Consider the following 27,509-nt stretch of genomic DNA (forward strand, 5'->3'; position numbering starts at 1 on the left):
TAGCTCAGACATTCTATGCCCCACAATGTCTTCTACTTCTGAGGTTCTGTGTTCCATGACACTTTCTCTTGCTATCTTGCTTAGAATTCTCATCTTCTAGGCATATTATAAAGTGCTTTTCCTAGCTCAGAACTTCCCACCTAAACTCCAGACTTAGTGGAATTTCTCGCCCCTTCTTACCCCCACCCCTTTCATGAAATTTTCTGGGTTTAAGTACATACAAATGACTAAAATTAGGGACTGGAAATATTCAATGAAAACAGAGTATCCTTTCACAATGACAGCTTCCTTTGCCCTTATAACAGGAAAGCCCCAAAGAATGTTTTGTCTTCTTTGGTATAATCCACAAGAGAGATGTCACTGACATTCACCATCAGCTTATCCCCCTCTTGCATAGAAAAAACAGCCCCCAGGTAAATTGGAGTAAACCAGGTGCTCCCTATCTCACAAATTGACTTGGTCCCTGTTAAAAGCTGAATTGGCTCCGGGTATCTGTCAGTGACTCTGGTGATGACCTGGGTTATGTAATTGGGCTTGGTTGACTGGTTCTTTTGGTTGATTTTACCACACTCTGGCGTGCTGCCTCGGAAAGTGACTTGTGAATAAACAAAGTAGTCTCCCGACTCTGGGATCACCAGGAACTTGTTGGTGTAGTTCATTTGGTTTTTGATGAAGGCAGAGCCAAGTTTGTGTTCCCACTGGAGAGCCGGCCATAAATCTTTTACAGGATTCATAGACTTCTGTCGAACAGCTAGAGAGAAACCAAAATAAGTTAACTTTGCTTACATGGGATCAGCAGACCCCTGCAAAAGAAATGGCAGATTATTAAGGACAAAACCTTTCTTTTGATGGATATTTACTCTTTTTTAAAATTTTTAATGATATATTTGGGTATTATACCACTTTCATTTTCAAACATATCCCTTCCCCTCCTACATCTAAAGACCTGTCTCTTTAAATAAAGAATAAAAAACAAAGAAGGTGAAAAGAGTAGTTAAGCAAATTCTATCAACACATCCACCATGTCTGAAAGTATATTCAATATTCCATACCCGGAATTCCCCAAAACTACAAAGAAAGGAGGGAGGTGCATCTTCTTACTTCTTCTATAGCACCAATTTTGGTTGTTATAATTATACACCATTCAGCTTTTGGAAAACCACACTCATTATCATCATCATCACCATCATCATCATCATCAGATAAGCCAGGTGGCACAGTGGATAGAGCTTTAGGCCTGAAGGCAGGAAAACCTGAGTTCAAATCCCTACTCCAAAACTTTTGAGTTGTGTGACCCTGCCCTCAGCAAATCACTTAACTTTTATTTCTCTCAGTTTCCTTAGCTGTAAAGTGGAGAACTCCCAGGGGTTGTTGTGAGAATCAAGTAAGATCACATTTGTAAAGTACTTAGAAATACAGTTACCCCTTCCACATTACAACTTTCCCTATCATGGTTTCAGTATATCCACAGGCCAACATAAGAATTTAAATGGGCATTTTTGGGGAGTTTTGTGGAAGCCACAGACAACATGTGAAGGCCAACAGAAGACGCAGAAAATATTTTAGAAACTCAGAAATGCATAAAATGTATCTACAGTATTTTATAGTATCAACCCACATTTTACAATAAGGTGCTATAAGTACCCCATAAAAGAAAAAGAAAAAAATCAGACTTCTTCTCTGGTACAAAGGGAGGGTAAAAAAATATTACGCAGATTTTCCAGATTGTGGGGTGCCACGCCCCTAACCCCTGCTATGTGGAAGGGATAACTGTAGTAGGCACTTAATAAGTTCTTATTTCCTTCCTTCTTTCATCACCACTAGGAAGATGATACTGGAAGCAATGAACACTTAGGCAATATCAGTCTTAATGCGTGCCTTCTGAACTATTAAATGGACTATAGCTGATTTGAAAAATATCCTAATAAAAGCTCATACAATATTAATAAAACACAGGGCTCATTACTGTAAGGCAGCTTAGCTATGGAATAATGACTAATTCTTACACAAAAGGAGGAAAAGAATAGATAGAGATTCTCAGAGCACATGATTAACAGGTACAAAATCTATAGAAATACTTATATAACGGACAGACACCATTTTTCCAAGCAATCGTAAATGCTAATAACTAGGACACAGTCCTGGATTTGATGAATGTAACTAGAAGTAGTTACCTATGGAGATGATGAAAAAGCTAAAATCTGTCATCAAAGTAAGTGACATACCCATGAACTCAATAAAATATATGTTGACGAGAGTGAAATAATTGACCGAGAGATACGGATATGTTTCTGAAAACAGAATTGTTTATGATGGGAATTTAGATCCAGATTGTCACTACCAGATACTACAGAGGAGTTATCCTTAAGCAGCCTGGAATCGGTGGTCAATGCAGATTATCCAAGGGAACAGAAGGATTTGTGAAGCACATCTCTGCAGACTGGAAAGATTTAGTACCTACCAAATGACTAGGTGCTAAATCTAAGGATAAATAATAAAAGAATGCCTGCAAGATGTGACCCAGTGGTTCAAATTGTATATCAGAAACTTTCTATCTTTCATGAATAGCCATAATGAGAAATACCCATGCTACAAATATGGATGTCAAAATATCTTTGAGAATTCAACCAATAAACTGACTGGAATCAGAACATCGTTATAGATGGAGCTGTTGCCCACAATCACCCGGATATAACATCAATTCAATAAAAATGAATGATTTGATTAGATATCATCATATAAATACTCATAATCTCAAAGCCACATGGAATAAAAATCTTTTAAAATTATGGGATCCAATAGGAAAAATCAAACTTGTGGGAAAAGGACAAGGTACATACCCATGCCTTTCTTCCTCTTTGCTACTGGAGTTGCATTAAGGATTCTTTTAGTGAACCTACATCCCAACACTTTTATTTCATTACAAAAAGAATCCATTTTTCCTGTTTCTGCAAGAATCTATAGAATATTCGATATAAAAGAATGCTAGTAGCATAGTGATCAACACCAGGACTTTTCCCATCTCAGCTCCGTTGAACAAGATGAAAAGGAGATAATGATAAGAATATTAACATTTATATAGCACTTTTGTGGACTGAAGTCCTCCTCTGTTGCCCCCATCATGGCACGGAGGTGACCCTGGCTTCTTGAATCATATGTGAGAGGAACACAGGCTGGGGCAGGTTTTACCATGTTGTAGATTTTTGAGTACAGAGTCAGAGACTCACAATTATCTGGTGTTTTGAATCTTCCAAAGCATCTGCCTTAATTAGCAGAACTAGGGCAGGGTTAAACCCTGGCTAATCCCAAAACAATAAATTTGGATGTCTTCTTGGCTGAGTTACTGAACATGATGACTGGGATACTTTTTGGTAAGCTCATAGGTGGTTCATTCTTTAGAATGTTCAGGCATCAAATCTGCTATCAAGCCTTATAAAAATAAGGCCCTGAAAGAAGGGAGCATCTCAGCTCATGAGGAAGATCTGAGGTCTGCTTCATTAAAGGAGACCATGGCCCCTTTTAATGAAGTGCCATTGGCTCAGAGCTCTGCCTCAGTCTCTTTTATTGTAGGTTGGACAATTATAATCCCCATAGTTACATGAAGAGGGGCAGAGAGGAGGGAGGTGGTAGTTCTGTTCGGTGGTATGCTGGTCAATGCTTAACAAGTATCTCTTTGAAAAATAAATCTACCGATGATACTTTAAAGTTTAATCTGTATTATTAAGGTTTTTTTTTGCATTGCTTTCTTAAATCTTTGTTGTTGTTCATTTGTCCCAGTCGTGTCTAACTCTTTGTGACCCCATTTAGGGTTTGTCATTTCCTTCTCCAGCTCACTTTACAGATGGGAAAACTAAGCCAAACAGGGTTAAGTGACTTGCCCAGGGTCACATAGCTAGTAAGTGTTTGAGGCCAGATTTGAAGTCAGGAAGATGAATGAGTCTTCCTGACTCTATGCCCAGAACTCTATCTACTGTGACACCTATCTGACTTTTCTTAAATCTAGAAAATCAGTAAAACAAATCAAGCTCTCATTTGCAGTGTTTGCTGATTTCTGAACAGCAAATGTTCACACTGAAAATTTAACAATCAGCTCTTAAGAGCTGAGGACAAGTTGGCTCCAGCACATCCCCAGTTTTGCTGTATGCCACCTTGATTATACCACAACTGGAGTATAATGTTCAAATCTTGGTACCACAGTTTAAAAAAAGACAATGAAAATCTCCAGTGCATCCATAAGAGAAGAACGGGAATAATGAGAGGACTGGAGAGAGATTGTTTAGAAGGATTGGTTGAAGGAAATGGGAATGATCAGCCTGGAGAAGGGATGAGCTGGAGGGATACTTGTAGGGCTACCATGTGGAAGAAGAAGAGCGAGGAGCAATGGATAGAAGTCGTAGAGAGGAAGATTTGGGGACAACCTTCCTAAAAATGACAGGTGTCCAAAAAGGGGGTGGGTTGCCTTGGGGTGCTGTGTGTTTTTCTTCATTGTGGGTCTTTTAATAGAAGCCACATGACCAGAACCACAGACTTACAAAACCTCAGTTGGAGGCACAACCCATCTCCCCTACAAGGGTTGTGGAGTAATCCCCTCTATGACATTCAGCCTGTGATGCCCAACATCTATCCGTCAATGCCCAAGGCAAGCAGAAACGTTTTAACTTCCCACAAATATGTTTCAGTTTTGTAAAAGGCACCCAGGCTTGACACTTTTGAGTACTGACACCCACAATGAATCTTCCCTAAAGTGACTGATTATTCTTCACAAGAGAAGTTTAAAGAGCCCTTATTACATTTGTTGTCTAACTCTCCTTCTGCAGATGCAATTTGACATTTGGTCTTTAGCTAACAGATATGCGTGCATATGCCCATGCACAAACACATAAATTCATACACAGGATGAGAAGCTCTTCCCTTATCTCCCAAATAAGTGATCCGTGGATATCTCTCCTCCAAAAGGAGATCTATCCAACAAAAAAAATAGGAATGCATTCTTATTGGTGACTATAGGAGCCTCCTTTTTCTTTGTTTCCTCTGCCTCTCAGTTACTTAGGAAAGTTAATGTTTATAAAGTAATCACAGATCACAGAAGGAAGTTCAAAGGGCTGAACAAAAGTAACTAGCTTCTTGAGATTGCCTTTGATTTGGTTGGGTTAATGTGTAATGGTGTCTAAGCTACTCCATTTCAATCATTCCTTCTGGCAGGTGGCAATAACCATGTATATTTAAATATGTCTGATTTTCATTCTGAAGGAATGTACATACCCCTTGATAAGGCATTCAGGTAGGATCACAAAATAAAGGTCACAGGGAGGCCTTGGGGATATTTTGGTTACAAAATAGTCTATTAAAAAACTAATTATTTAAATCTTTAAAAAAGTCCTAAATGAATAAAGTTCATTGAGAGGTAATGTGGTATAGTGGGAAAAGATCCTGCCTCAGAGACAGAGAAAGTCTGAATTCAACTTCGGCCTCTTATAAATACTGGCTCTGTGATTTTCAGCAAGTTATTTAATCTCGGGCAACTCTAAAAGAGGCAGCTGGGTAGGCCAGTGGATAGAGTGCCAGACCTAGAGTCAGGAAGACATGAATTCAAATTCAGCCTCAGATACTTACTAGCTCTGTGACCCTGGGCAAGTCACTTAACCCTGTTTGCCTCACTCTCCTCCTCTGTAAAATGAGCTGGAGAAGGAAATGGCAAACAGCTCCAATATCTTTGCCAAGAAAACCTCAAATGGGGTCACAGAGAATCAGACACAACTGAAACAACCACCACAACCCTAAAAAACAAGGCAAAAAACCAAAATTAACTGGAGAGGAAGTAGATGTTGTTGAATGTGTTTTTCCATGTCTTGCAGTCAAAACCTTTTCTGGTGTGTTTCTGAGGCAAGTTATGACTGCTTGTTGTGCTCTGCATCTCTGAGGAAGAACAACTAATTGGTATGGAAGTAAAGAATTTCCCACTGGTCAGTGATGCCTCATTGTGATGTGGAAGTGATGCTAGGCTTGTGGTGGTCCTTCCTTCCAGGCACTAAAGACTTCGAGTATGAGAACAGATCTTTGACCTGTTGCCTGAGGAGCAATCTCATTTAATTGATAGAGACTTTTCACCAGGATGCAGGGCGATGAGTTTTTTGGCTATAGCAATTTTTGGAGAGTTTTGGCTAAATTGTAGTGGGTTGCAATCTGTGTGGGTAGAGGTATTACCCAAGCCTCTGAAATTGTAGCTTGTTAACCTGTTAACATGGATAGAGCACTGGGTCTGGAGTCAGGAAGACTTGAGTTCAAATTTAGCTTCAGGCACTTATTAGCTGTGTGACCCTGAGCAAGTCACTTAATCTGTTTGCCTCAACTGTCAAATGGGGATCATAGTACTCCTAAGGTTATCCTGAGGATTAGATCAGATAATAATTGTAAAGTGCTTGGCACATAATAAGCACTACATAAACTCTAGTTATGTGCTATGTTAGCACTATATAAAAGTTATTATTATTATTATAATATCAAAATAAGTGACACTCACTAACTTGGATGTACTCTCACAGCTTAGCAAGAATTAGGATCTTGAGGAGATGCCCTTCTAAGCTTGGGACAGAATTTGGAGTCCTGAATTGGAAAACACAATGAGAGGTAAGCACTGTGCTAATAATATGCCAATAATCCTGAATTTTGTGTTTGGGAAAAAGCTGATTTTGTAGCAATATGTGTGTATATGTACATATATAGAGCAAGATTATTTTGCTTTTTTTTTCTAATTCACTAGATATGTATTTATCTACTGTGCACAGAACCCTGTGCTAGGTACTGAGGAAGAGAAGCCATGGTCTTGGCCTTTGTGGAGTGGTACTTAGCAGAACCAAGGGTATTGTTTTAACTTTTTCCTATACTTTCACTTCTTGGAATTGGACAGGAAAACAGTAACCTACAGTCCCTCAGGAAATCCCTCTGCCCTTCCAACCTTTGGTAATAATAGTAATAATTTTCTAAAAGCTCTGAGAGTTTAAATGCCAAAGGTTTTTTCATGTAACACTTTTGTCCTGTTCACTCACAAGAAAAAAGAACCAGAAATCCCAGACTTGAAAGAATTTTTTTCTGAAGAGATGTAAATCCCAGCTTGAAGATGAGCACTTTATATCCTAGAACTTTGGAAAATCCTTAAAATGAAACACTGAGGCTATTTCAGGGCATGGCTATTTTTCCACCCTAATTTATACCATATGTGAGGCAGCGAGAGAGGAAACTCGAAGGCGGGAAACCTGGTTTCGTATTCTGCCCCTGATACACTTAGAGGGTTCCTCTGGGGTCCTTTTGCAAAATAGAAACACTTGTGGGCAGTTGGAACATTTTTGCTTGCCCTGGGCATCAAAGAGCAGATGTTGTAGAGAGGACTCCTCCCTAAACTTTGTGGAGGGGGTGGGTTGGACTAGATATTCTCTTAGGTCCTTTCCAACACTTCAGTACTGGCTGTATGACTGGGCAAATCACTTAACTTCGATGACCTAGGCAACTCTCTGAGCCTGTAAGTTGAAGAATAGTGGTAGATTTCCATTGATAGAGGGTATATCCTCACAGAGGAGCCCTTTTCACTAAAGATATATCATATCTGAAACCTGGCTTCTGCCCTCAAATCCTCAAAGAAAATCATAGCGTCCCAATCACAGGGACTGTTCAATGCACACTACCCCAGACTTTCCTCTCTCTGGCCATGTAGCTCAGTTGGTTGTTTGCTAGGGAATGAATTCTTGCCAATGAAGAAAAATTACCTGTCAGGTGTGCTCTCGGCTTATCTGTATTAGACCTGGGGGGTACATCTGCAACAGAAGACAAAACATAATTTATACATGTCCTGGTTTGTCTTAGGCTAACAGTAGTGGTTTGTAGCTCTGCCTAGAAGTGCGATGATAGGAGAACATTCTATTTTATATTTTGGAAGGGAGTATTGGGCAGGATTTAATAAAATTCTGTTCTATTATGGTTGGGTAGGGCAGCTAGGTGGTACAGTAGATAGAGCACCAGGCCTGGAGTCAGGAAGACTCAACTTCCTCAGTTCCAATCCGGCCTCACACTTCCTAGCTGTGTGACCCTTAGCAAGTCACTTAACCTGTTTGCCTCAATTTCCTCATCTGTCAAATGAGCTGGAGAAGGAAATGGCAAACCACAGTAATATCTTTGCCAAGAAAACCCCAAATGGGGTCACAAAGAATCAGACATGACTGAAAAATGACTGGACAACTTGGTGGGTGACCTAAGAGTGGTATGCTTAAGGCAATGATGGAGAATCTCAGTGGTCTGTACCTGCTGATGCTCAAAGGAGTTAATAGTTTCTCTCTGCTGTTTTCTCTATGCTCCCTTTAACTCTAGGCATTGTGGCATGAATGGCCTAATCCATTTCTTTACCTCAGGCCTGCGAACTTTCTAAAAAAAATTTTGATAAGATAATATCAATATCCTTGATATCCTTTGTAATCCTATGTGTTTATTTTATGTATTTAAAAGCATTTTTCTGAGAAGGGGTCCCTGGATTTCACCAGAATGCTAAGGGGCCCACAACACTAAAATGATGACACATCCTTGGCTGAGCAGAAGCAAGGTCACCATGAGTCCCTTTTACTTTGGGTAACCTCTTTTCTGATTATCCTGAGAGGCGACTTAACTCATTAACCTCTACGCTTTCTTCCAAAAAGGACCCTCAGGCAAAATTTAGACATCTTGGGACTTGGAGCTAGAAGAGACCTTAGAGATGGATCATTTAGCCTTTTGGTTTGCAAACTTTTTGGTTTCAGGACCCCTTTGTACTCATAAAAATTATTGAGGATACCTTCCCCCAAGTGCTTTTGTTATATCTATTGATATATGCCATGTTGGAAATTAAAATATCTTAATATTCTTATGAAAATAGTTTTGATTTTGTGGATACCCTGAAAGGGTCTCAGGGACCCTTAGGGGTCCCCTGACCACACTTTAAGGACCACTTATCTAAATAGAGTCACAAATTTAAAGCTAGAAGTGACCCTAGAGACCATCTAGATCAACCTTCTCATATTATAGATAAAGATCCAAAGGTCCAGAGAGATGTTAAGTGATTTGTGGCAGATCAAACAGATAGTGACAGGGTTCAGATTTGAATCCAGGACTTGTGTCCATGACCCTTTGCATCACCTTGCTTCTTAGGCCAAGCTGCCTTATAGATAAGGAGAACGAGGTTCAGAAAGCTTTAGAGATTTGCCTGTGGTGACTTAATGAATTGCAGAGCTGGTAGTCAAACCTAGATCTTCTGATGTCTCCTCCAATGCTCTCTCCTCTATATTAGGCTGCCCTTTTCGCAAAGGCCCATCTATAACACACCTGCTCCAGTCTTCTATATCCAGCAATGCCCTGGCTATGTACCTTGGGAATAGGGAATAGGGCAAGGCATTTCTTTGGTGCAGACCCTGGGTGAACTTGAAGCAAAGGCAGTTTGGGCACAAAGCCCACCAGAATCTGCTCAACAAACATTTTCACTGGTCCTAATACCTGGGATAGGGACTTGCTAGCTAAGGTATTTTTTTTCCCTGTTCAAGCCCCATATTTGAGGAAGAACATTAGAGCTACTGCCATCATTTTTTAAGCATAAGAAAAGAAAAAGAAAGATAAATAGACTTACAATCTCGTTGATGTAACCGGTCAGATTTCCTTGCCTTCATAAACTGTTGGAAAAGACAGACGTGGTTAAAGTTATTCCCAGCTACAAAGAAATGATGCCTCTGCTCTACTTGGCCACAATGGGGTGAGGGCAAGTATAACTAAAAGGCTGTTCTTCATTAGCACTGAGTGCCTAGATGTCCCTCTTCTACAAACTGTGAATAACTCGTGACTTGCCTGCATTTCTTAGCGCCTTACCTTTCTGACTTGGAAGTCACATCTGTAGGTGTCTTTGGTTGTAAGCTTGGCTTGCTTTTTCTTATTTAGATAGATAATTCCTCTGAGTCTTTAAAACATTGATCCACTACCCATTCTGTAACGAAGCTAGATTTATTTTTCTTTATAGTTGTGTGTCTTGGTAGACAATTAGGTGGCACAATGGACTGATCTGGAGTCACAGATACTCAGTTCAAACCCTTCCTTAGACATGTATTAGATGTGTGACTCTGAGCAAGTCACTTAATCTGTTTGCCTCAGTTTCTCACCTATAAAATAGGGATAATATTGGCTTTAACTTTTTAACTTAACCTTTTGAATTCATATCTTCCTGGCTACAGGCACAGTTCTCTACCCAATCTACTACCTAGCTTATCGCACTAACTTCAAGAAGCATTTAATCAGTGCATCTGTAAATTTTTAAATGCATGGTATTCTCCATAGCTAATAGGCCGGTACTTCCCCATAGTAATAAGGGACAGAATAATTTAGCAGTGGTGGTAATTTAAACCAAGATTTCAGAAAATGTATGTTCTGATAACCAACTCTTAGGCAAATCACTTGACCTTTCTTTATTTATTTTCCCTGGCTGATTAAAAAAAAATCCACTAAAACACAGACATATTGTGCTTTAGGGCTGACAAAAGTGTTTTTCTCCCAAACATCTGGTGAGATGTATAGTGCAAATATTATTTCCATTTTACAGATGGAGAAAACGAGGTTCAGAAAGCAGAGATGACTTGCCCCTGGCATAGTAAGAATTGGACCTCGGATTTGAACCTGGATCTCATGATTCCAAATAAATGGGGATAATACCAACTGTTCCTAAATGCTATAGATATCTTATGAGAAACATGGGCTCATGCTACTTTCTTATGGGAAAAAATTACACAAATTTAGCCTGACATAACTTATTCTCAGTATCTGCCTTTGTGATGTAACTTTTTTTTCACCTCTCCCTGATGCCAGTCTACTCAGATATATTCTCCTCTGCTAGACTATGGGCTCCATGCAGACAAGGGACACCTCTTCCCTTCCTTTCTCATATCTTATATGATGCTTTCCTCTTCTCGTATCTTATACGAAACTTTACACAAAGTAGAATTCATAGGATTTAGAGTGAGAAGAGACCTCAGAGGCCATAGGATCCGACCCAATCATCATTTTAATGATGAAGAAATAGAGTAGTTCAATGACTTGCTTATGGTCTCGGGTAATAAGGAGTAGGCACCTTAATCAGTGTGTTTTTAATCTTCATTCACTGGTGAGGAAGCAGATGCATTGTTAAATACAACTTTCTCAGCCACCACAGCCTATATACCTGATGGAACCATGTATCGGGTGAACCAGAGGCAATTATATTTTTGAGACACCCCCAGATTTCAATCCTGTTTCCATTTGGCTACTGTTGAACAACTGAATATGTCTGAAAAATTTCTAAGTTTGTGAACAAAGTGTTGCTTTTTAATTTTGTTGATGACTTTTGTTCTCATATCACAGTTTTTTCTGGATGCGTCTCATTTTCACCCAAACCATGTCAGATGGAGCCCTCCTTTGTCACAAAGTAAAGTATGAACTAAACCCATCTTTCTTCTTTTCTACTTAGGTTTGGCCTTGGATGTGGCACACTTTAAATAATAAATAGGTGCTGCTGTTTTCCTTCAAACACCACTATACATTCCTCAGCTTCTGCAGAGAATAGCAGTGATGGCCATCTAGTCTGACCTGTTCCTGCACAAGCATTCCCTCCACACCATGCCCACCAAGTGGATTTCCAGAGATGGGAAACAACCACTTTTGGAGTCAGCCCTTTCCACTTCTCCAGAGCACTCCTTGCTAGGGAGTTCTTCCTTACATCAAACCAAAATTTACTTCTTTGGAACTTTTACCCATTGCTCCTCCTCCTGACCTCTGAGGCTAAGCAGAGCCAGGTCAACCTTTCTTCTCTCATGATGGCCCTAAGACACATGTCATGCCCCTGTGCTCATCTTCCCAAGGACAGATATTTTTGGTTTCTTCCATTAATCCTCATGAGATAAGATCTTGCCATATGCATACCTTGCCCCTAACTTCTCCTCTACTGATCATTTAGGGAGAGATATTCATAAAGTAATGATAATAATAATAACAAATAACAACTAACATTTAAAAATCCTTTTAGCTTTGCAAAATGCTTTGAATATATCTCATTTGGTCATGGAGTTATAAGGCCCCTTGGAGGTCATTTTGTTTAACCCCTTGCCCTATGTATTTCCTCTGCAATATCTCTGCTAAGAGGTAATCTAGTTTCTGTTTAAATATCTCCAGTGTTGGGAAATGCATTGCACAGTAAGTCTGCCCATCCCATTTTTGGACATCTCTATTTGGTCAGTGCCTAGCAGTGCGTAGATCTAAACTATTGCTATATGCTCGGAGTTAAAAATCTCTGGAGTTGCAGTTATGGTTGCATTTATCTCTGGGATTATTTTTTCCCTGTATTTATTTCTTCCAGCCTTATATTTGTTAATTGGGTGGCTCACTGTAATAGAACTGGTTCTTTTCTATCCCTTCAAACAGAAGTGACTGAGCTGTCAGCACCTGCCACCCACATGGAGATCTTCTTTCTTCTCTCTTCCTGGACAGAGTTAAATACTGACAGCAAGTGCTGCTCTGGTACTCAGCTTTACTTATAGTGGCCACTATTTTAAATTGATCCTGAGGACAAAACAGATGTAGATTCAAAAGAACCCATCCATTCAACATTCATGACACACTACATTATACACCATGCAAGGCATGTCCATTCAGCGCCTGTTTACACGCTCCAGAAAAAGGACAGTGAAACCTTTTTGTTTCACACAACTACATTATGAAACCATGTCACTTGCAGGCTCCATGACAATGAAAACTAACACTCCACATGGCTGCCCCCTTCTTGCTCCCCATCACTTTGTCTTTTCCTAAAAATCCTTTCTTTCTTTTGAGGTTTAGCTGAGGTGCCATTTATTCTAGGAAGCCTTTTCTGATCCCTGCCTTCCCCAACTCAAATTAAAATTCACCTACAAATTTTCCTACTTTGCATCTCTCTGTGGTCTTTATCACAATCTACCATGCATCGTAATTATTTGCTCACTGGCACCCTTTTTATGACTGTGTAAGCTCTTTCAGAGAAGGTACCCATGCTGTTTTTCATCTTTGTATTTTGAACCTAGAACACAGTGTCTTCACATATGATAGCCTGTGCTTTGTCAAAGTTGGTCCAGTTAAATTATACTTCCCAGAACGAATCTGCCTTGGATAAAATAGCAATGAGATGATATTCAATTCTTATTCAAAATTATAAATCAATACTTCTCCACAAGAACCCAAAAAAAGTTCTAGAATGAATCTTACCAAGTCTCAAAGAGTCAGCTTGAAAGCTGATCATCTAGACAAAGGTCTACCTAACTCTTCTGTGTAGACTTTTGATGAGGATATTTCACAAATGGAGTTCGGTTCAATCAAGCAGTCAATAATCAGTAAGAATTTACTAAGTCCTTACTGGGAACTAGGCACTCTGTTAGATGCTGGGGCTATAAAGACAAGAAGCCAAGGACCTGCTTTTAAGGAGGTAACATTTTGTTGGGAAGACATGTATATGTATAGATATAAACAGAAAAAAAAAGCAAAATAAGTACAAGGTGGCTAGGGAGGGAGGAAACAGGCAGTTAGAGGGTTCACTGTACTCCTGTAGAGCATAGAAGGTGGTTAGTACTTGAGCTAAGTCATCAAGAAAGTGAGGATTCTCTGAACAGGGGTAAGGAGGGAGAGCATTCTAAGATTGGGCAACAGCCAGTGCAAGCGGGGGGGAGATGGGAGATGGAACTCTCTGTGTGAAGAACAGTAAGAAGGCCAATTTGCCCAAGATTGGAGAGTGCAGGAAGGAGAGTAAAAAAGAATGAGTCTGGGAAGAGAGATCGGAGCCAGACTGTAAAGGGCTTTAAAATCCAAATAGAGAAGTTTGTGTTTTATTCTAGAAGTATTAGGGAGCTGCCAGAATTTATTGAATAGGGGAGTGACACAGCTAGACCTACACTTAGGAAATATGGACTATACACTTTTTGATGGCAGGGACTGTTTTTCATTTTGCTTTATATATCTGCATTCAGTCTTCTTATTTTATCTCCAAATCATACTCTCTTCTTTTCTTTGGTGTATTTCTCCCAAAGTTCAATCGGAGACTTACTTAGAAATAGTTTTACCATGAATCATGGTTCCACAATTTGGAAGATAAATGAAAAATGTTTCATGAATTTTGAAAGTTGAAAAAACCTGTGTCTAAACCCTGGGGAACAAGTGGCATTCAAATTCTGTCAACTTCTTTTCTAAGTTTTGATCATTTGATTCTTTCTCTTCCCTCTTCCCTCCACCTGCCAGCACATTGTAAGCTCCCCGAGAAGGAATTGTTTTTCATTCATCCCAGTTTCTAACACAGTGCTCTCCACGCAGTGGGCATTTAATAAATGCTTGATGACTTTGGATTCTCTCCCTTTTCTAGTCCTCTTCATTCTCATCTTGACCCTCCACCCATTTCCAGTTTCCCCCTTTTTTCCCCCCTTTTAACCTCAAATTCTTATTCTGTTGGCATAAGGATAAAAATAAAACGGAACAATACTTTGGGAAAAAGCCAAGCTTCTATAACAATGCCTTCTTCCCATTTCCCCTTGTTCCCTTTTATTTGAAGTGTGTGTGTGTGTGTGTGTGTGTGTGTGTGTGTGTGTGTGTGTGTGTGTGAGGTGGGTGGAGGGGAAGTAAGGTGTGGACATTTACTTCTAGCATGTCTACCCTGTCCTTAACTCTCATGCTATTCCAATGAAAACGGGGCGGGGCGGGGCCGGGGGGATAGGTCAATCAATCAGTCTTCTAAAAGTTTTTGTCTGCAGGGTGCCTGATAGAAAACCCTAGCATTGTCTATCTCCACAGTCTGGTGTGAATTCCTTGAAGGCCAGAGCTTTAACTTCTTCTCTGTTACTTAGCTGAGTCAGCTAGGGGGTGCAGTGGATAGGAAGCTGGGCCTGGAGTCAGGAAGTTCTGAGTCCAAATTCAGCCTCAGACACTTACTAGCTGTTTGACCTTGGACAAGTCATTAAAAAAATCTGTGTGCCTCAGTTTCCTCATTTGTAAAATGGAGATAATAATAGCACCTACTTATAAAGCTCTTAGCATGGTACCTGACATATAGTAAGCACTATGTAAATGTTAAATATTATTATCTAATGCTATTGAAGAGTTTTGTACAGGTCAGGACATTACAAAGACAAAAACAATCCCTGTGCCGCTGATGCTGATACATGTCTAGCATCAAGCGTCCCATTGATCCTGAATGGTCTGAAATGAGAGTTAACAATAATAGGTAACATTTATATAATGCTTATTATTTATAATTATTATCCCATTTGTGCCTCACAACAACCCTGAGAGGTAGGTGGAAGGACCTACTGTGTGCAAGGCCCTGAGGGAAATACGAAGACATAAAAGAAAGAAAATTGTATTTGAACTCAAAATTCTACTGGAGGACGATGAGTAGGCAAATGTACACAACACAGGTGAAGAAGAGGAAAATGGAAGTCTCAAGTTTATAAGTAAAATTAAAAGGCCTTAACATGGTAATGGAATTAATGAGGCCGCTAAATTAAACAACTGGCTCTTGATCAAGATAAATTGCCTGGTGCCATTACTGGCATATGTTTCAAGGTACCAGGAGGTGATGATAATCCTTGGGACGTGACCAGATAGAAATTAGCCTCTTCTCACAATTTATTATTGTTTGGAATCTCTATGATTTGCAAAATCTTTATTACACCCTGGAGTCCTCAAGGGTGTGTTACTACTTTGTCATGATTTAATGCCACAGATATGTTTTTGACTTATTTTCCCTTTCTGCTAGATAAACAATGTTTTTGAGCTGCAGCGTATTATGTAAGCTTTGTGGTTTGAGGTAATTGCCTTGAACTCTCTGAGACTGCCACTGTTAAACTGGAATTCTTGACTTTTAAGGGGACTCAGTGCCAGATAGCTAATTGCTTGATAAAACTAATAAATATGCATTGCTGATATATCTGAATCCTAAACGTTATGCTGAGTCACTTAGTTTATTGGCTTTTACATAAGGTATTTTAAGGAGAAGGAGAACATTGGCAATTAGGGGGATAAGGAAAGGTTTCAACCTCCTTACTTTATACATAGGAAAACTGATGTCCAAAGGACAAGGAAGTCCAAAGGAAGGGACTTGAGATCATATGTAGAATACAATAATTCTCCCTCTCCCTCTCCCTCTCTCTCTCCCCTCACCCCCCTCTTCTCTCTCAGCCTTTCTCTCTTTTTCTCTTTCTATCTCTGTCCTTTTCTGTCTATCTGACTCTCTTCTCCCCATCTCTTTCTGTCTCTTCCTTTCTCTGTCTTTCATTATGTCTCTCTGGGCCTCTCAGTCTCTTTTTCTCTCTTTTTCTCTCTGACTTTCTCTCTGCTTTCTCCTCCTCCTCCTCCTCCTTCTTTCTCTCTGTCTCTTTCTGTTTGTCTGTCTGTCTCTCTCTTTCTCTTTCTCTCTCCTTCTTCTATCTCTTGTACTGCCATGCCCAACAGTAGAGTTCTTGAAGAATGAGTACTTGGGTAATGTCCAATGGCCTAGAGGCAGAGTATCAACCATGCATTTGCCATTCATCAGGCTCAGGTGAGCTAAGACTCAGCGATGGTCCAGCAGGCTGTATGCTAGCCCTCTTGCCCCCATGCACTTCACATTTACAAGGTCAAGGGCAGGTTGAAATAATCATGAAATAGATCTACAAGATCTACTTTATTGTCAGGGTTGATTAACTCAAGGAGACATAACTTGGGCTCCTGACCAAGTCCAGGCACTCATTGCTTTACTTTTAATCTCCTTTTTCTTTCTCACTCTCTTTATGCTGACTGCTGCTTAATAATTTAGAATAACCTTGCCCCTCGATCAGCATTAGCATTTTTATTCCTCACTTCTATCAAATATCCCAGCACTTAGTACAATGCCTGGCACATAGTAGATGCTTAATAAATGTTTATTAATTGATTGAACAATTGATCTCTGCTCTTTTGGGTTGGTTATTATCATAAGATTAGTGTGGAGATGAAGTTGGCCTGAATTTTCTCAAAGAACTCTTACTCATTTAGTTTTTAAGTAGCATGCATTCTATCTTCAATCCTGTCCTCCATGTTTACTTATCACTCATTAAAAGAAAAAATAGGTTAATGAATTATTAGACTTAGGGATTGAAGACTTTGTTATATCCCCAGTGTTACTCACGAAAACCTGGTATATACTTGCATAAACTCAAGTATTTGGTGAGCTGAACTGACAGTATAATAGAAGATCAGAGCTCAAAGGACCTTAGATCTAGTTCAACCCCCATCATCTTACAGAGATAGGAAATAACTTGCCCCAGGTCATTCAACCAACAAATGGAAGAGCCAGAACTCCAACCCTGGGCCTCTGACTCCGTGTAGTAGGATGACATGATCAGAGAATCAGGGGTCTCAGGGATCAGAGGGTCTGAGTTCAAATCTTACTTCTGATTTTTTACTACCAGTGTAAGCAAATTATTGAAGTTCTGTGAGGTACTGAACCTCAGTATCCTCATCTATAAAAATTAAAGGGTTGGACTGGATGGCTTCTGAGGTCCCTTTTCTACTATACCACAGGATAAATTGACAAGGACGTGAGTTTTTATTGTGGCTAATATTCTTCCCCATGTTCAGAGAGTCTTGGTTTAAAAAATTGTTATTGTTGCTTTGTTTTGTTTTTATATTTGGCATTAGAATAAAGACAAGATGGAAGAATCTGGTGCTTTGGCTTCAGCTTTGCAATTTAGCTTTCTAAATTTTGTCTGATCTTTCCTGTTTACATTCAAGATGGATTTAAATCTATCAAGGGCATTATTTAACTTCTTTCCACCATCAGGCATTTATATGGTCATTTCAGTTAAGCAATTGTTCACAGACACTGTGCTCTTTCAGAACACAACTGTGGGAGTCCAGAGAGGATTTTATTGGATTGTTTGGGCTCACCCTCCAATCATCTGCCATGCCTTTGTGTAGAGTCATATGCTAAGGAGATAAACACTCATTGTTGTGTAAATATTGTTGTGATTCTGCCTTCATGTGCAGTCTATGTTTATGCGGGTCAATGAACTGACTGATATATGTCAACTTAATAGGTCATCTATTCATTGCCTTTAAATTATGAATGGACTATTCCAAGAGGAAATGTCCAGTGAACCTTGGTTTATCCTTTGCCTTAAAGCTCACTCTCTCTCTCTCTCTCTCTCTCTCTCTCTCTCTTTCTCTCTCTCTCTTCCTCTCTCCTCTCCTCTCCTCTCCTTTCTTCTTCTCTCTCTCTTCCCCTTCCTTCTCTAAAGGGCCCATCTTCAATATCTTGATCCTTCTTGATTGGTGAGAATCTAGCTAACTTAATGCACAGAGATTCTCCTTTCTCTAGGCTAAGTCCTGAGACTTTACTTAATCTTCCTTAAAACCATTTCTTGAGTCTTCCTGAGCATTCTGGACAGTACACAATTACATTAAAGAGATATAATAAATTATATTGTTAATTAAATATAATGCAACTAATGTAATTCCTGCAAATTAAGGAATTATAGTATTTTGATAAATGGAAACAAGGTGATAAACACACTACTAGAGAAGCTCCAAACTACTCTAAAAAACATACTTTTTCATATTTCCTCTTCCCTGTCCCTTTTAACCACTGCTCCCTCACCCATGTCATTTTATCTTTGCTTATAACTACTTAGAAATCAGACTTTTGATAAAAAATTTGGTTGTTCTGGTCAGTGTGTTCTTGATTTCCCTCTAGTGAGATCTTCCCAGAATATGGAAGAAGAGACAGTAAGGGAAGAACAAGGGGCTAGCAAATGAGGGGACCTGGATTAATGTGCTATATCACTTTGGTCTCTCATCTTTAAAATTAAAGAATTGGACTAAATGATCTCTAATTTCCTTCCAAATCTCATATTCGATATTGTTAAGTTTCATTCAGGTCTAATATCTTAATGTCCCTTCCAGCTCTAATGTTTTACATCCTACCACTCTATAGTATTAGATTCTTTTAAGTTCTGTTGTAATAAGGGTGTATGTGTGTGTGTGTGTGTGTGTGTGTGTGTGTGTGTGTGTGTGTGTGTATGTATGTGTGTATCCCTGTCTCCTGCAGGTTGGAAATGCCGGGGCCCAATCCCACTCCAATAGATACAACAGGTTTGACTCAGTCTTTTTCCAACTTGGGCCTGTTCACTCTTCAGGCAACTTCATGGGCCCTTCTTCCCAAGGGCTCATTATACTAATGCCAAAATTAGTGCAGACACCTGATTGGCTACCTTATCCCAATGAAACTCAGATCTCCTGAGCTTAAGAGATCCACCAGCTCTAGACTCCCTGGTAGCAGACATTATAGGTATGTGCCACTGAAGGTATTTGCTGTACAGTCTGTGTATAACAGTGTATGTCCTTCCCCTTCCACCACTGTCCTTTGCCTCATCTTTTGGATTGTAGTTCTGCTTTCATTGATGTAGGGATGTCTCTCTACCAATGTAGATCAGAACCGGCTTTACAACTTAAGAGTTGCCTGGGACACCGTCACACAGCCAGCAGGTGACATCAGAGCCCAGGTCTTCTTGTCTCTGAGGCCACGTCTCTACCCGCTCCACTCCACTTTCTCTTAGGGCCCTTATCGTTCTAATAACCAATGTTTTTGCATTCAAAGTCATAATCAAGGTAGACAGATACTAAAACTTAGCGTATATGCAGTACTGTTCTCTTTTATCAGGTTAGCAACAAAGGAATTTAGCATCTGGCTAGCAAAAACTGTGAGCTAAAATAGGAAGTCTCCAGATGGTATGATTCCTGTACTTTGTCCCCCAAGCTGCTACATCCCAGGAAAGTTCCTTGCTACTCTGTTTCTACTCTTCTTCTTCCTTTAGCAATGGCTCTTCTCCATTCCCCTATCCCCACCCTCAAGTGGATAGACTTTCTGCATTTTAGGGTGTCTTCTCCTAAGGTCTCATGTTCCACTGTTTCCCCCCCACCCTCAACTCAATTTGTCTTTAAAAAGTCGATTTTAGACACCATTTCAACACCATGCTTCCCCCAGCTCACCACCTTGTGGTGTTTCTTCTAGATGCCAGAATTACTAGTTATAGCTCAGATGACATTATATGTTCTAAGGTCCCTTCTAGTAACACTATGGTCCAAGTCCTTTTTAGTTCAAATATTCTATGTCCTAAGGTCCTTCTAGTTCTAATGTTCTTTATACATCATTCTCCTGTTCTAAGGTCCCTTTTAGTTCTAACATTCTATGTTTTAAGTGCCTTCTAGTTGTAACACTCTGCATTCTAAGATCCTTTTTTAATCTTACATTCTATGTTCTAAAGCCTTTCTAGTTCTAATGTTCTATGTTCTAAGTTTCTTCTAGTTCTAACATTCTATGTTCTAAGATCCATTTTTAATCTTAGATTCTATGTGCTATGTTCTAAAGCCCTTCTAGTTCTAATGTTCTATGTTTGAGATTCTATATTCTAAGGTTCCTTTTTGTTCTAACCTTCTATGTTCTAAGTTCCTTCTAGTTCTATCATCTATCATCTTATAGTCTAAGATTCTTTTTCATTCTTCTTACATTCTTCATTTTGCATTCTAATATTCTCTGCTCTGTGTTCCAGCATTCTAAGTTCTAAAATTCCTTCCTTGTCTATGATTTTAGGTGTCTATTTGCTAATTTGTTTTGTTTCAGTAAGATGACGCATGATAAAGAAGTCTTAGCTAAAATGTGTTAACAGATCCAACAGTTCTGTCATTTCACCTAAAAGCCAAATAAACAGGTTAGAGATACTAAAGGCTTCCTCTCCTTCCCCAATTTAGTCTCTCCCTGGAACGTAGTTGTCTGAATGAGAACATTGCGTATAGGGAGCAGGCTCTGCTCGTCAGATCAGGACGTCAGGCAGTAGGACATTGTTTTGGTCTCATGTGGGTGGCTGGCTAAGATGGGAAGCTTTACTCCATTGGACTTACAGGAAAGGCACAATTAACTTGACTTTTTAATCATGTGGCAGGGAGTGGGGTCAGACTCTTGGCAATAAACTTCTGCCAGAGATACAGCCTGCTATTCCTTCTTTGATATCCACTTGAGTTTTATCAGGTCATCAATTAATCAACAGACATTTATGAAGTACTTGCAATGTGCCAGGCCCTGAGCTAGATGTTGGAGATACAGATGCAAAAGTGACAGTAACTGTGTACATTTGATTAGATGAGACAATTTGTACATGCGAGGCAACCAGGTGGTGCAGTGGATAGAAAACTTGGCCTGGAGTCAGGAAAGCCTGAGTTCAAATTCAGCTTTAGACACTTACGAGCTGTGTGACGCTGGGCAAGTCATTTGATGACCATCTGCTATAGTTTCCCCAACTGTAAAATGGGGATGAACACCTATTTCCTAGGGTTATTGTGAGGATCTAATGAGATAAGATTTGCGAAGTGCTTAGCACAGTGCCTGATACAGAGTAGGCATTTAATAAATTTCTTAACATATAATCCAGTGCCATAGTCATGTTGCCTCATGAAATTACTTTTACTATTCATTATCTGTTACTGCCTCAGGCAATTTTCCTAAGACTATGAAATCACAAGTCAGATATTTTTAAAAAAATCTACCTTACAAATGAATATCACTGTACTCTCAAGTCCCCACCTACGTGTTGTGGAGAGGAGAAGTGAAGAAGGAAAGGGCAGGAAGATTTCTTTCCTGTTCATTCATCTAGACTGAAAATAAAACTTTCTAATGCTGGAAGTACCCTGAGTGATCAAGAGATATGATTCTAATTGCTAGCTGGCTCTCAAAATCTCAGCCTTGGTTTTAAAGTATAGGCTCCCTCGATGGATTCTGCAAATGCTTGAGTTGGCTTGCCTTGGGGTTTGGAGTGAAAATTAGCTTGGAAAAACAACTCAGACACTAACTTGGTAGACTTCTCCATGTCTTGCCCACTTGCTGTCTCTGGCAGCACCTATCTGCCGAAAGATGGGAAATGGGGCTGTGTAACACAGTGCAAAGGATACATGACTGGGAGTTATGTTATTAATGTTTTAAACCTAGAATAGCAAGTAGAGATTTACAAAATCATTTGGTGTAGAATCATAGGTTCATGGATTTAAGCCAGAGGAGACCTTAGAGGTCATAGAATCCAACACCCTCCTTTTATAGATGAGGAATCTGTGGCCCAGAAAAGTTAAGTGACTTGCTCAGTCACTAAGCATCTGGAGCAGGATTCAAAATAAAGTCTTTTGGAGTCCAAGTCTATTGCCTTTTTTAATTTTTTCAAGCAATCTGGGTTAAATGACTCATCCAGGGTCACTAATAAGTGTCTGAGGCTGGATTTGAACTCAAGTCCTCCTGGCTCCAGGCCCCAGGCTCTATCCACTGTGCCACCTGGCTGCTCTCTATAGCTTACTTTCTAAATTTACAACAACAACAGTGACACTTTTTCTATAGCCCCTAAACTTGATAAATTATTTTCCTCTCAGTAACCTTGTGAAGCAGGGAGTGCAAAGTATTATCTTCATTTTTCAAGATGAAAAAAGTGAAGCTCGGAGAGAGGAAGTAACTATAATTTTGATAGAGCGGTAAATGGTACTAACATACATAAATATTTATAAATGGATAAAATGATAATAAAAGTGACATCTTGGCTCTTCCTCTTTCTAGCTGCATCATTTGGGGCAGGCCTCTCAACCTCTGTGGGCCTCAATTTCCTCTTCTGTAATATGGGGAAAATCATCTTTGTACTCCTTATCTCCAAGGGTTGTTTTAAGAGAGCTCTCTGTAAACCTTGGGGCTCTATGGAAACTGGAGCTGGGACTGTGTGCTACCTTATCAGGTTCTCAGGGAAACAAAGCTCACACACATTTTGCCCACCTATAAGTGACAACATTTGGACAGTTGACTTTCTGGCTCAGTCTTTGACGAGATTAGGATAGCTCCTGTCTACATATCAAAGTGCATTTGGTCTTTGCAAGGATCCAGGGCAATGCAGGGATTTTTATTCTTATTTTTACGGATGAGGAAATGGAGACAAAGAGAAATGAAGTGAGCTGTCCAACTTTATACAACAAGGAAGGGGATAGGATGGGTTCTAACCTAGTCCTTTTCACTTTTAGGTTCAGTGCTTGTTCAAAGCATAATGGTTTCTTTTGATTGTTGTGATTAATTGAAGGCAATTAGGTGTAGAACTGAATAGAATGTTGGCTTGGAATCAGGAAGACCTAAGGTCAAATTTGGCCTAGCTGACCCTGGGGAAGTCATTTCACTTCTCTCAGCCTCAGTTTCCTAATCTGTAAAGTGGGGATCATAATGTCACCTAACTCACAGGTAGCTAGCTGGCACAGTGGTGAGACTGCTGAGTGTGAAGTCACCAAGACTTACTTTTGTGAGTTCAATTCTGGCTCCAGACACTTACTAGCTATGTGCCCCTGGGCAAGCCACTTAACCTGTTTTGCCTTAGTTTCCTCATCTGTAAAATGGCAAACCACTCCAGTATCTTTGCCAAGAAAAACCCCAGAAGGGATCACCCAAGGTTGGATATGATTGAAAATGACCAAACAGTAACAACAACCTCACAAGGTTTTTGGGAAGATCAAATAAGTTAATTTACGTGATGTGTCTAAGAAGGAAGCACACAGCACATGGACGTGGGCTTTGGTTCAAGTTCTCTCTGAATGATTCAGATTTGTCGGGGTGGTATTGTTTACCCAGTTTCATTTTCCCAACTCTCTTCCTGCTTTTGGACCTGGGCAATTCCCTTCCCCTTTGAAGGATGTTATCCCGCCACCTGTAAAATGAGAAGGTTGGACTGGGTGATCTCTAAGATCTCTTTCACTTCTATATGTCAATTCTCTAAGTCTTTTTCACTTTTCCTTTCTCAGGGAGAGTCAGTTATATTTCCTTGCTTAACCAAGGCCTGAAAATTTTTGCACACTGTCACTTTTCTAAGTCCTGGGTACTTCTCCTCATAGATCCTCCTCTTTCTGGCCATTGCCAACATGCGCTGGGCACTGCTGTTACTTGCCTTTTCCTTCAAACCGAAGCTCCCAACTCAACCGCAGGATCCCTCCCGTAGAGATTTGGCTACAGATGAAAGACTGGCCAGGATACTTAGAATCTGCATACATTTCATCAAGTCAGCTTTGTGCATAGCTTAAGTCAGAGGTGGGGAACCTGCAGCCTTGAGGTCACACGTAACCTCGAGGCCACAGATTCCCCACCCCTGATCTAAGTGAAGCTAATATTAAAGGTGTAGCAGCAGAAAGAACTCTAGATTGGGAACCAAGAGACTTGGTCCTACCCTCAACTAACTCTTCCACTAACTCTTGATGTGACCTTGCCTACTCTGGACCTCAGTTTCTTCCTCTCCAAGAATGAACTAAATAATCCTCAACAAGGTCCCTTCTAGCTCAGCCTTCTATTGATGTCTGCTTCAGACTCTATGTGACAGGGCAATGGGCAAACTGAGTAGAGGGAAAACTATTTCTCTTGCCAATAACAACAACAATAATAATAATACAATACTAATAGCTGTTGACATTAAGCTACTAACCTTAAAACTGCACAGAGACTTTTGGGACACCCTGCGTGTCTAAAGGTTTATAAATGACCTTCATTAAATAATCAGGATGCCCTCTGAGGTAGGTATTATAATCTGTTTTTTACAAGATGAGCTGAATGTCTTTTCACGCAGTGTTTGAGAGGTTAATGTTTAACTATAATATTGCTTTTGGATATAGATATAGCTCTTATAATGAAAGAGGGTCTTTTGTTTGTTTGTTTGTTTCCGCCATCTCAGAAACGGACCCTCCATGTATAGGGTCTGTTGTCCCATGTAGACTGGGTTTATCCTAAATTTGATTCTGGTGCTAATAGTGTTACGATCAGTGTGAATGGAGAGGTTGGCCCAAGAAGAAGACACAGACTTTCTGCCCAGATGCCTTTACTCTGCTCCTACTGACTGGGCTGCAGCAGTCACAAACAAATGATGGATGCGTTTGCCTTCTGTTTCTTGGCTTTGAAGTTTTACAGGCTTAGCTTGAATTCACAAATTTTCAAATGAGAGAATTCAGAGAGATGCAGCACAGTAGACAAGGGACATGGGTTTAAATCCCTATTCTGTGGTCACAGTGTGACCCAAAAGTCGTACTGTTTTTCTGGACTTGAAGTTTCACTATGTGCAGTAGTAATACTAGCTGACTTTTACATGGCGTTTTAAATTCTGCAGAGTGCTTTGCATGCATTTTCTCATTGGAATCCCATAGCAATCCTGTGAGGGGAATTATTATAGGAATGATTTACCCCATTTTTCAGCTGAGAAAACTGAGGTAAATAGAGGTTAAATTATTTGCTCAGGGTTGCACAGCCATTAAGTGGCAAAAAAAAGATTCCAGAGAATTGGATTATAAATGATACTTCATCCATCCTAAATTCTTTGAACTTTATTGTTTCTTACCAAGATTTACTACTTTTAACAGTTGCAAGATCAATCATCTCCTGAATATGCTGACTTCATTTTTTTCTGTCAAAAGATTTTTTTTCTTTTCAAGATCAAAATTTCTTGAATAACAACTTTTTTTCTGGAGTTGGGAGATAATTTTGCTATTTACAAGCCTAAATTTGGATTCCTCTCTTTCCTCCCTTTAGGCTGGGTTTTAGGAAAACCAGAGAGAATGACAGAGAGAGAGGGAGAAATGATTTAATTTTTGGACATGGAGAGATAAATTCATAGAGTACCAGATATGGAAGGGACTTGGAGAACATTTAAGTGGAATGGATACCCCAAATTGCTGAAGGACTCGATATTAATTTTTTCCCCAGGGATATAAGGTAAAGGAGCAAAAAAAAAATCATACCCTTGAAAAGCTTCACAAACTAGAAACTCTTCTGCACCCTGGTTGCTTTCATGAGCTAACAAAAGAAGCTAGAGGTGGCATGCTCAGGGCCATCAGGTGGCATTAGTGCGTGCCTATCCACAATATTACAATCCTTGATTTCTTGGCCAGGGCCATAGCTGGCAAACTGGACCTCTCCCTGGCTTTGAATGCGCCATCCCAGAGCACCAACTCCCCATCTGACACTGCTGTCAGAGGCATCGATTGCCTTACCTGACCTGTTGCACACATTTCCTGTTGGGATCTGAAGTTGTCTACAAGCAGATAGATGGCAACTACAGCAAGAATGAAAGCCAAGAGCGAACAGAAAGCAGCAGCTGGGTTCATTTTCCTTAGGTCTCTTCTGGTGCTATGATTGGTCCGGTAGTCACTGCTGACTTCCTGTAACATTCCCATGCCTGTTTCTGGTTCCAGAGCTGGGCCTTCTCTCTTTGGCATGGCTTTCCCCTACAGCAGCCTTCACTCTGAAACTTCTGGCTTCTCCTTATGCCAGACACCCCCATTATATACCAACAACTTGTGAAAGTGCATGAATGAATCCTCTTACTCCTCCCTCTTTTCTTCCCTCCCCTTTTCCCACTTCCCTCCTCCCCTTTGACAGCACATGCACATTTACACACACACACACACACACACACACACATACATATATACCCCCCACCCTGCTGGGGAATGTACCGCCTACAACAGAAACCAAGGTTTGGCTTTAAAAAAAAAATCCTTTCCAAGCACATTTGTCAGTGAAGGACTTGCATGTGTGTACTGCTTCCTTAGTTTACAGAAGGAAGTTAGGAAAGTCCCTGAGGGAGGAGAAAGAGGATCAGTCTGACCCAGGAGGCTGGTCAAATGAAAAGGCACCGGCTTGTGTCGGGGCTTGAGCTGATTGCCTTATTACTCTATGTGAGCCCCAGGACAGAGCCTGTCACTTGTGGAAGTAAAAGGACAGGAAATTACTCTTCTCACCAGGAAGGTGGAGCTGCCCAGAGAAGGTGAGAGAGGTCAGGGAAAGAGGAATGGCCTAACCTGCAGATTAGACAATTTTGACCAAGAAAAGACCCTAGCGATTGCTTGGTTCACTGGATCCCAGAGGAGTTAAATGACTAGACCAAAGGCACAGAACTAGAAAAGAGGAGACTTGAGATTTGAACCCAGGTCCTCTAACTCCAACTTCATGGCTGCTCAGTCATCCAAAACAGTTGAGGGAGATAATTTTCCTGCCCCCATTATCTGCCCTCTCTACGGCCTGATGGCTTCTAAGACAAAATGTAAACTTCTTAAGGGCAGGGATGGTTTCTTTCTTTTCTTTTTTTTTTTTTTTTGGTCTTTGAATCCCTTAGTGCCTCGAACAGTACCTGATATATAGTACGTACTTGATAAATTGGCTAAAGCGAAATTCTCAGTGGAGGAAGGCATTTAATCTCAAATCACATCCTCCAATAATGCTACTGTAACCCCAGTCCCGAAGTCCATTGGTATGGCCTCTCTCCTTATTGGTGGAGATCAATGTGCCTTGACTATGTGAGGGTTGAGGCAGAGGTGGTAAGAGCCAGAGAGAGAACTTTTCAATCTTCTTCGGGTTCTTGGAATCTCTTTAGACTCTTTAGGTTCAGCAGTTGCATTGGGGGTGTCTG

The 27,509-nt window shown here is 40.2% G+C and overlaps 1 protein-coding gene across 1 annotated transcript; it reads right to left on the minus strand.

Moving 5' to 3' along the window:
• Positions 1-296: 296 nt before the first annotated feature.
• Positions 297-26,316, minus strand: TNFSF15 (TNF superfamily member 15). The gene is made up of 4 exons (XM_036748210.1): positions 26,092-26,316; positions 9,641-9,683; positions 7,761-7,808; positions 297-751 (listed from the first exon to the last, which is right to left on the minus strand). The coding sequence occupies exons 1-4, from the start codon at positions 26,314-26,316 to the stop codon at positions 297-299; spliced, it is 771 nt and encodes a 256-aa protein (XP_036604105.1).
• Positions 26,317-27,509: the final 1,193 nt, after the last annotated feature.

Source organism: Trichosurus vulpecula, chromosome 3 (assembly GCF_011100635.1).
Source record: "Trichosurus vulpecula isolate mTriVul1 chromosome 3, mTriVul1.pri, whole genome shotgun sequence".
NCBI classification, from domain to species: domain Eukaryota; kingdom Metazoa; phylum Chordata; class Mammalia; order Diprotodontia; family Phalangeridae; genus Trichosurus; species Trichosurus vulpecula.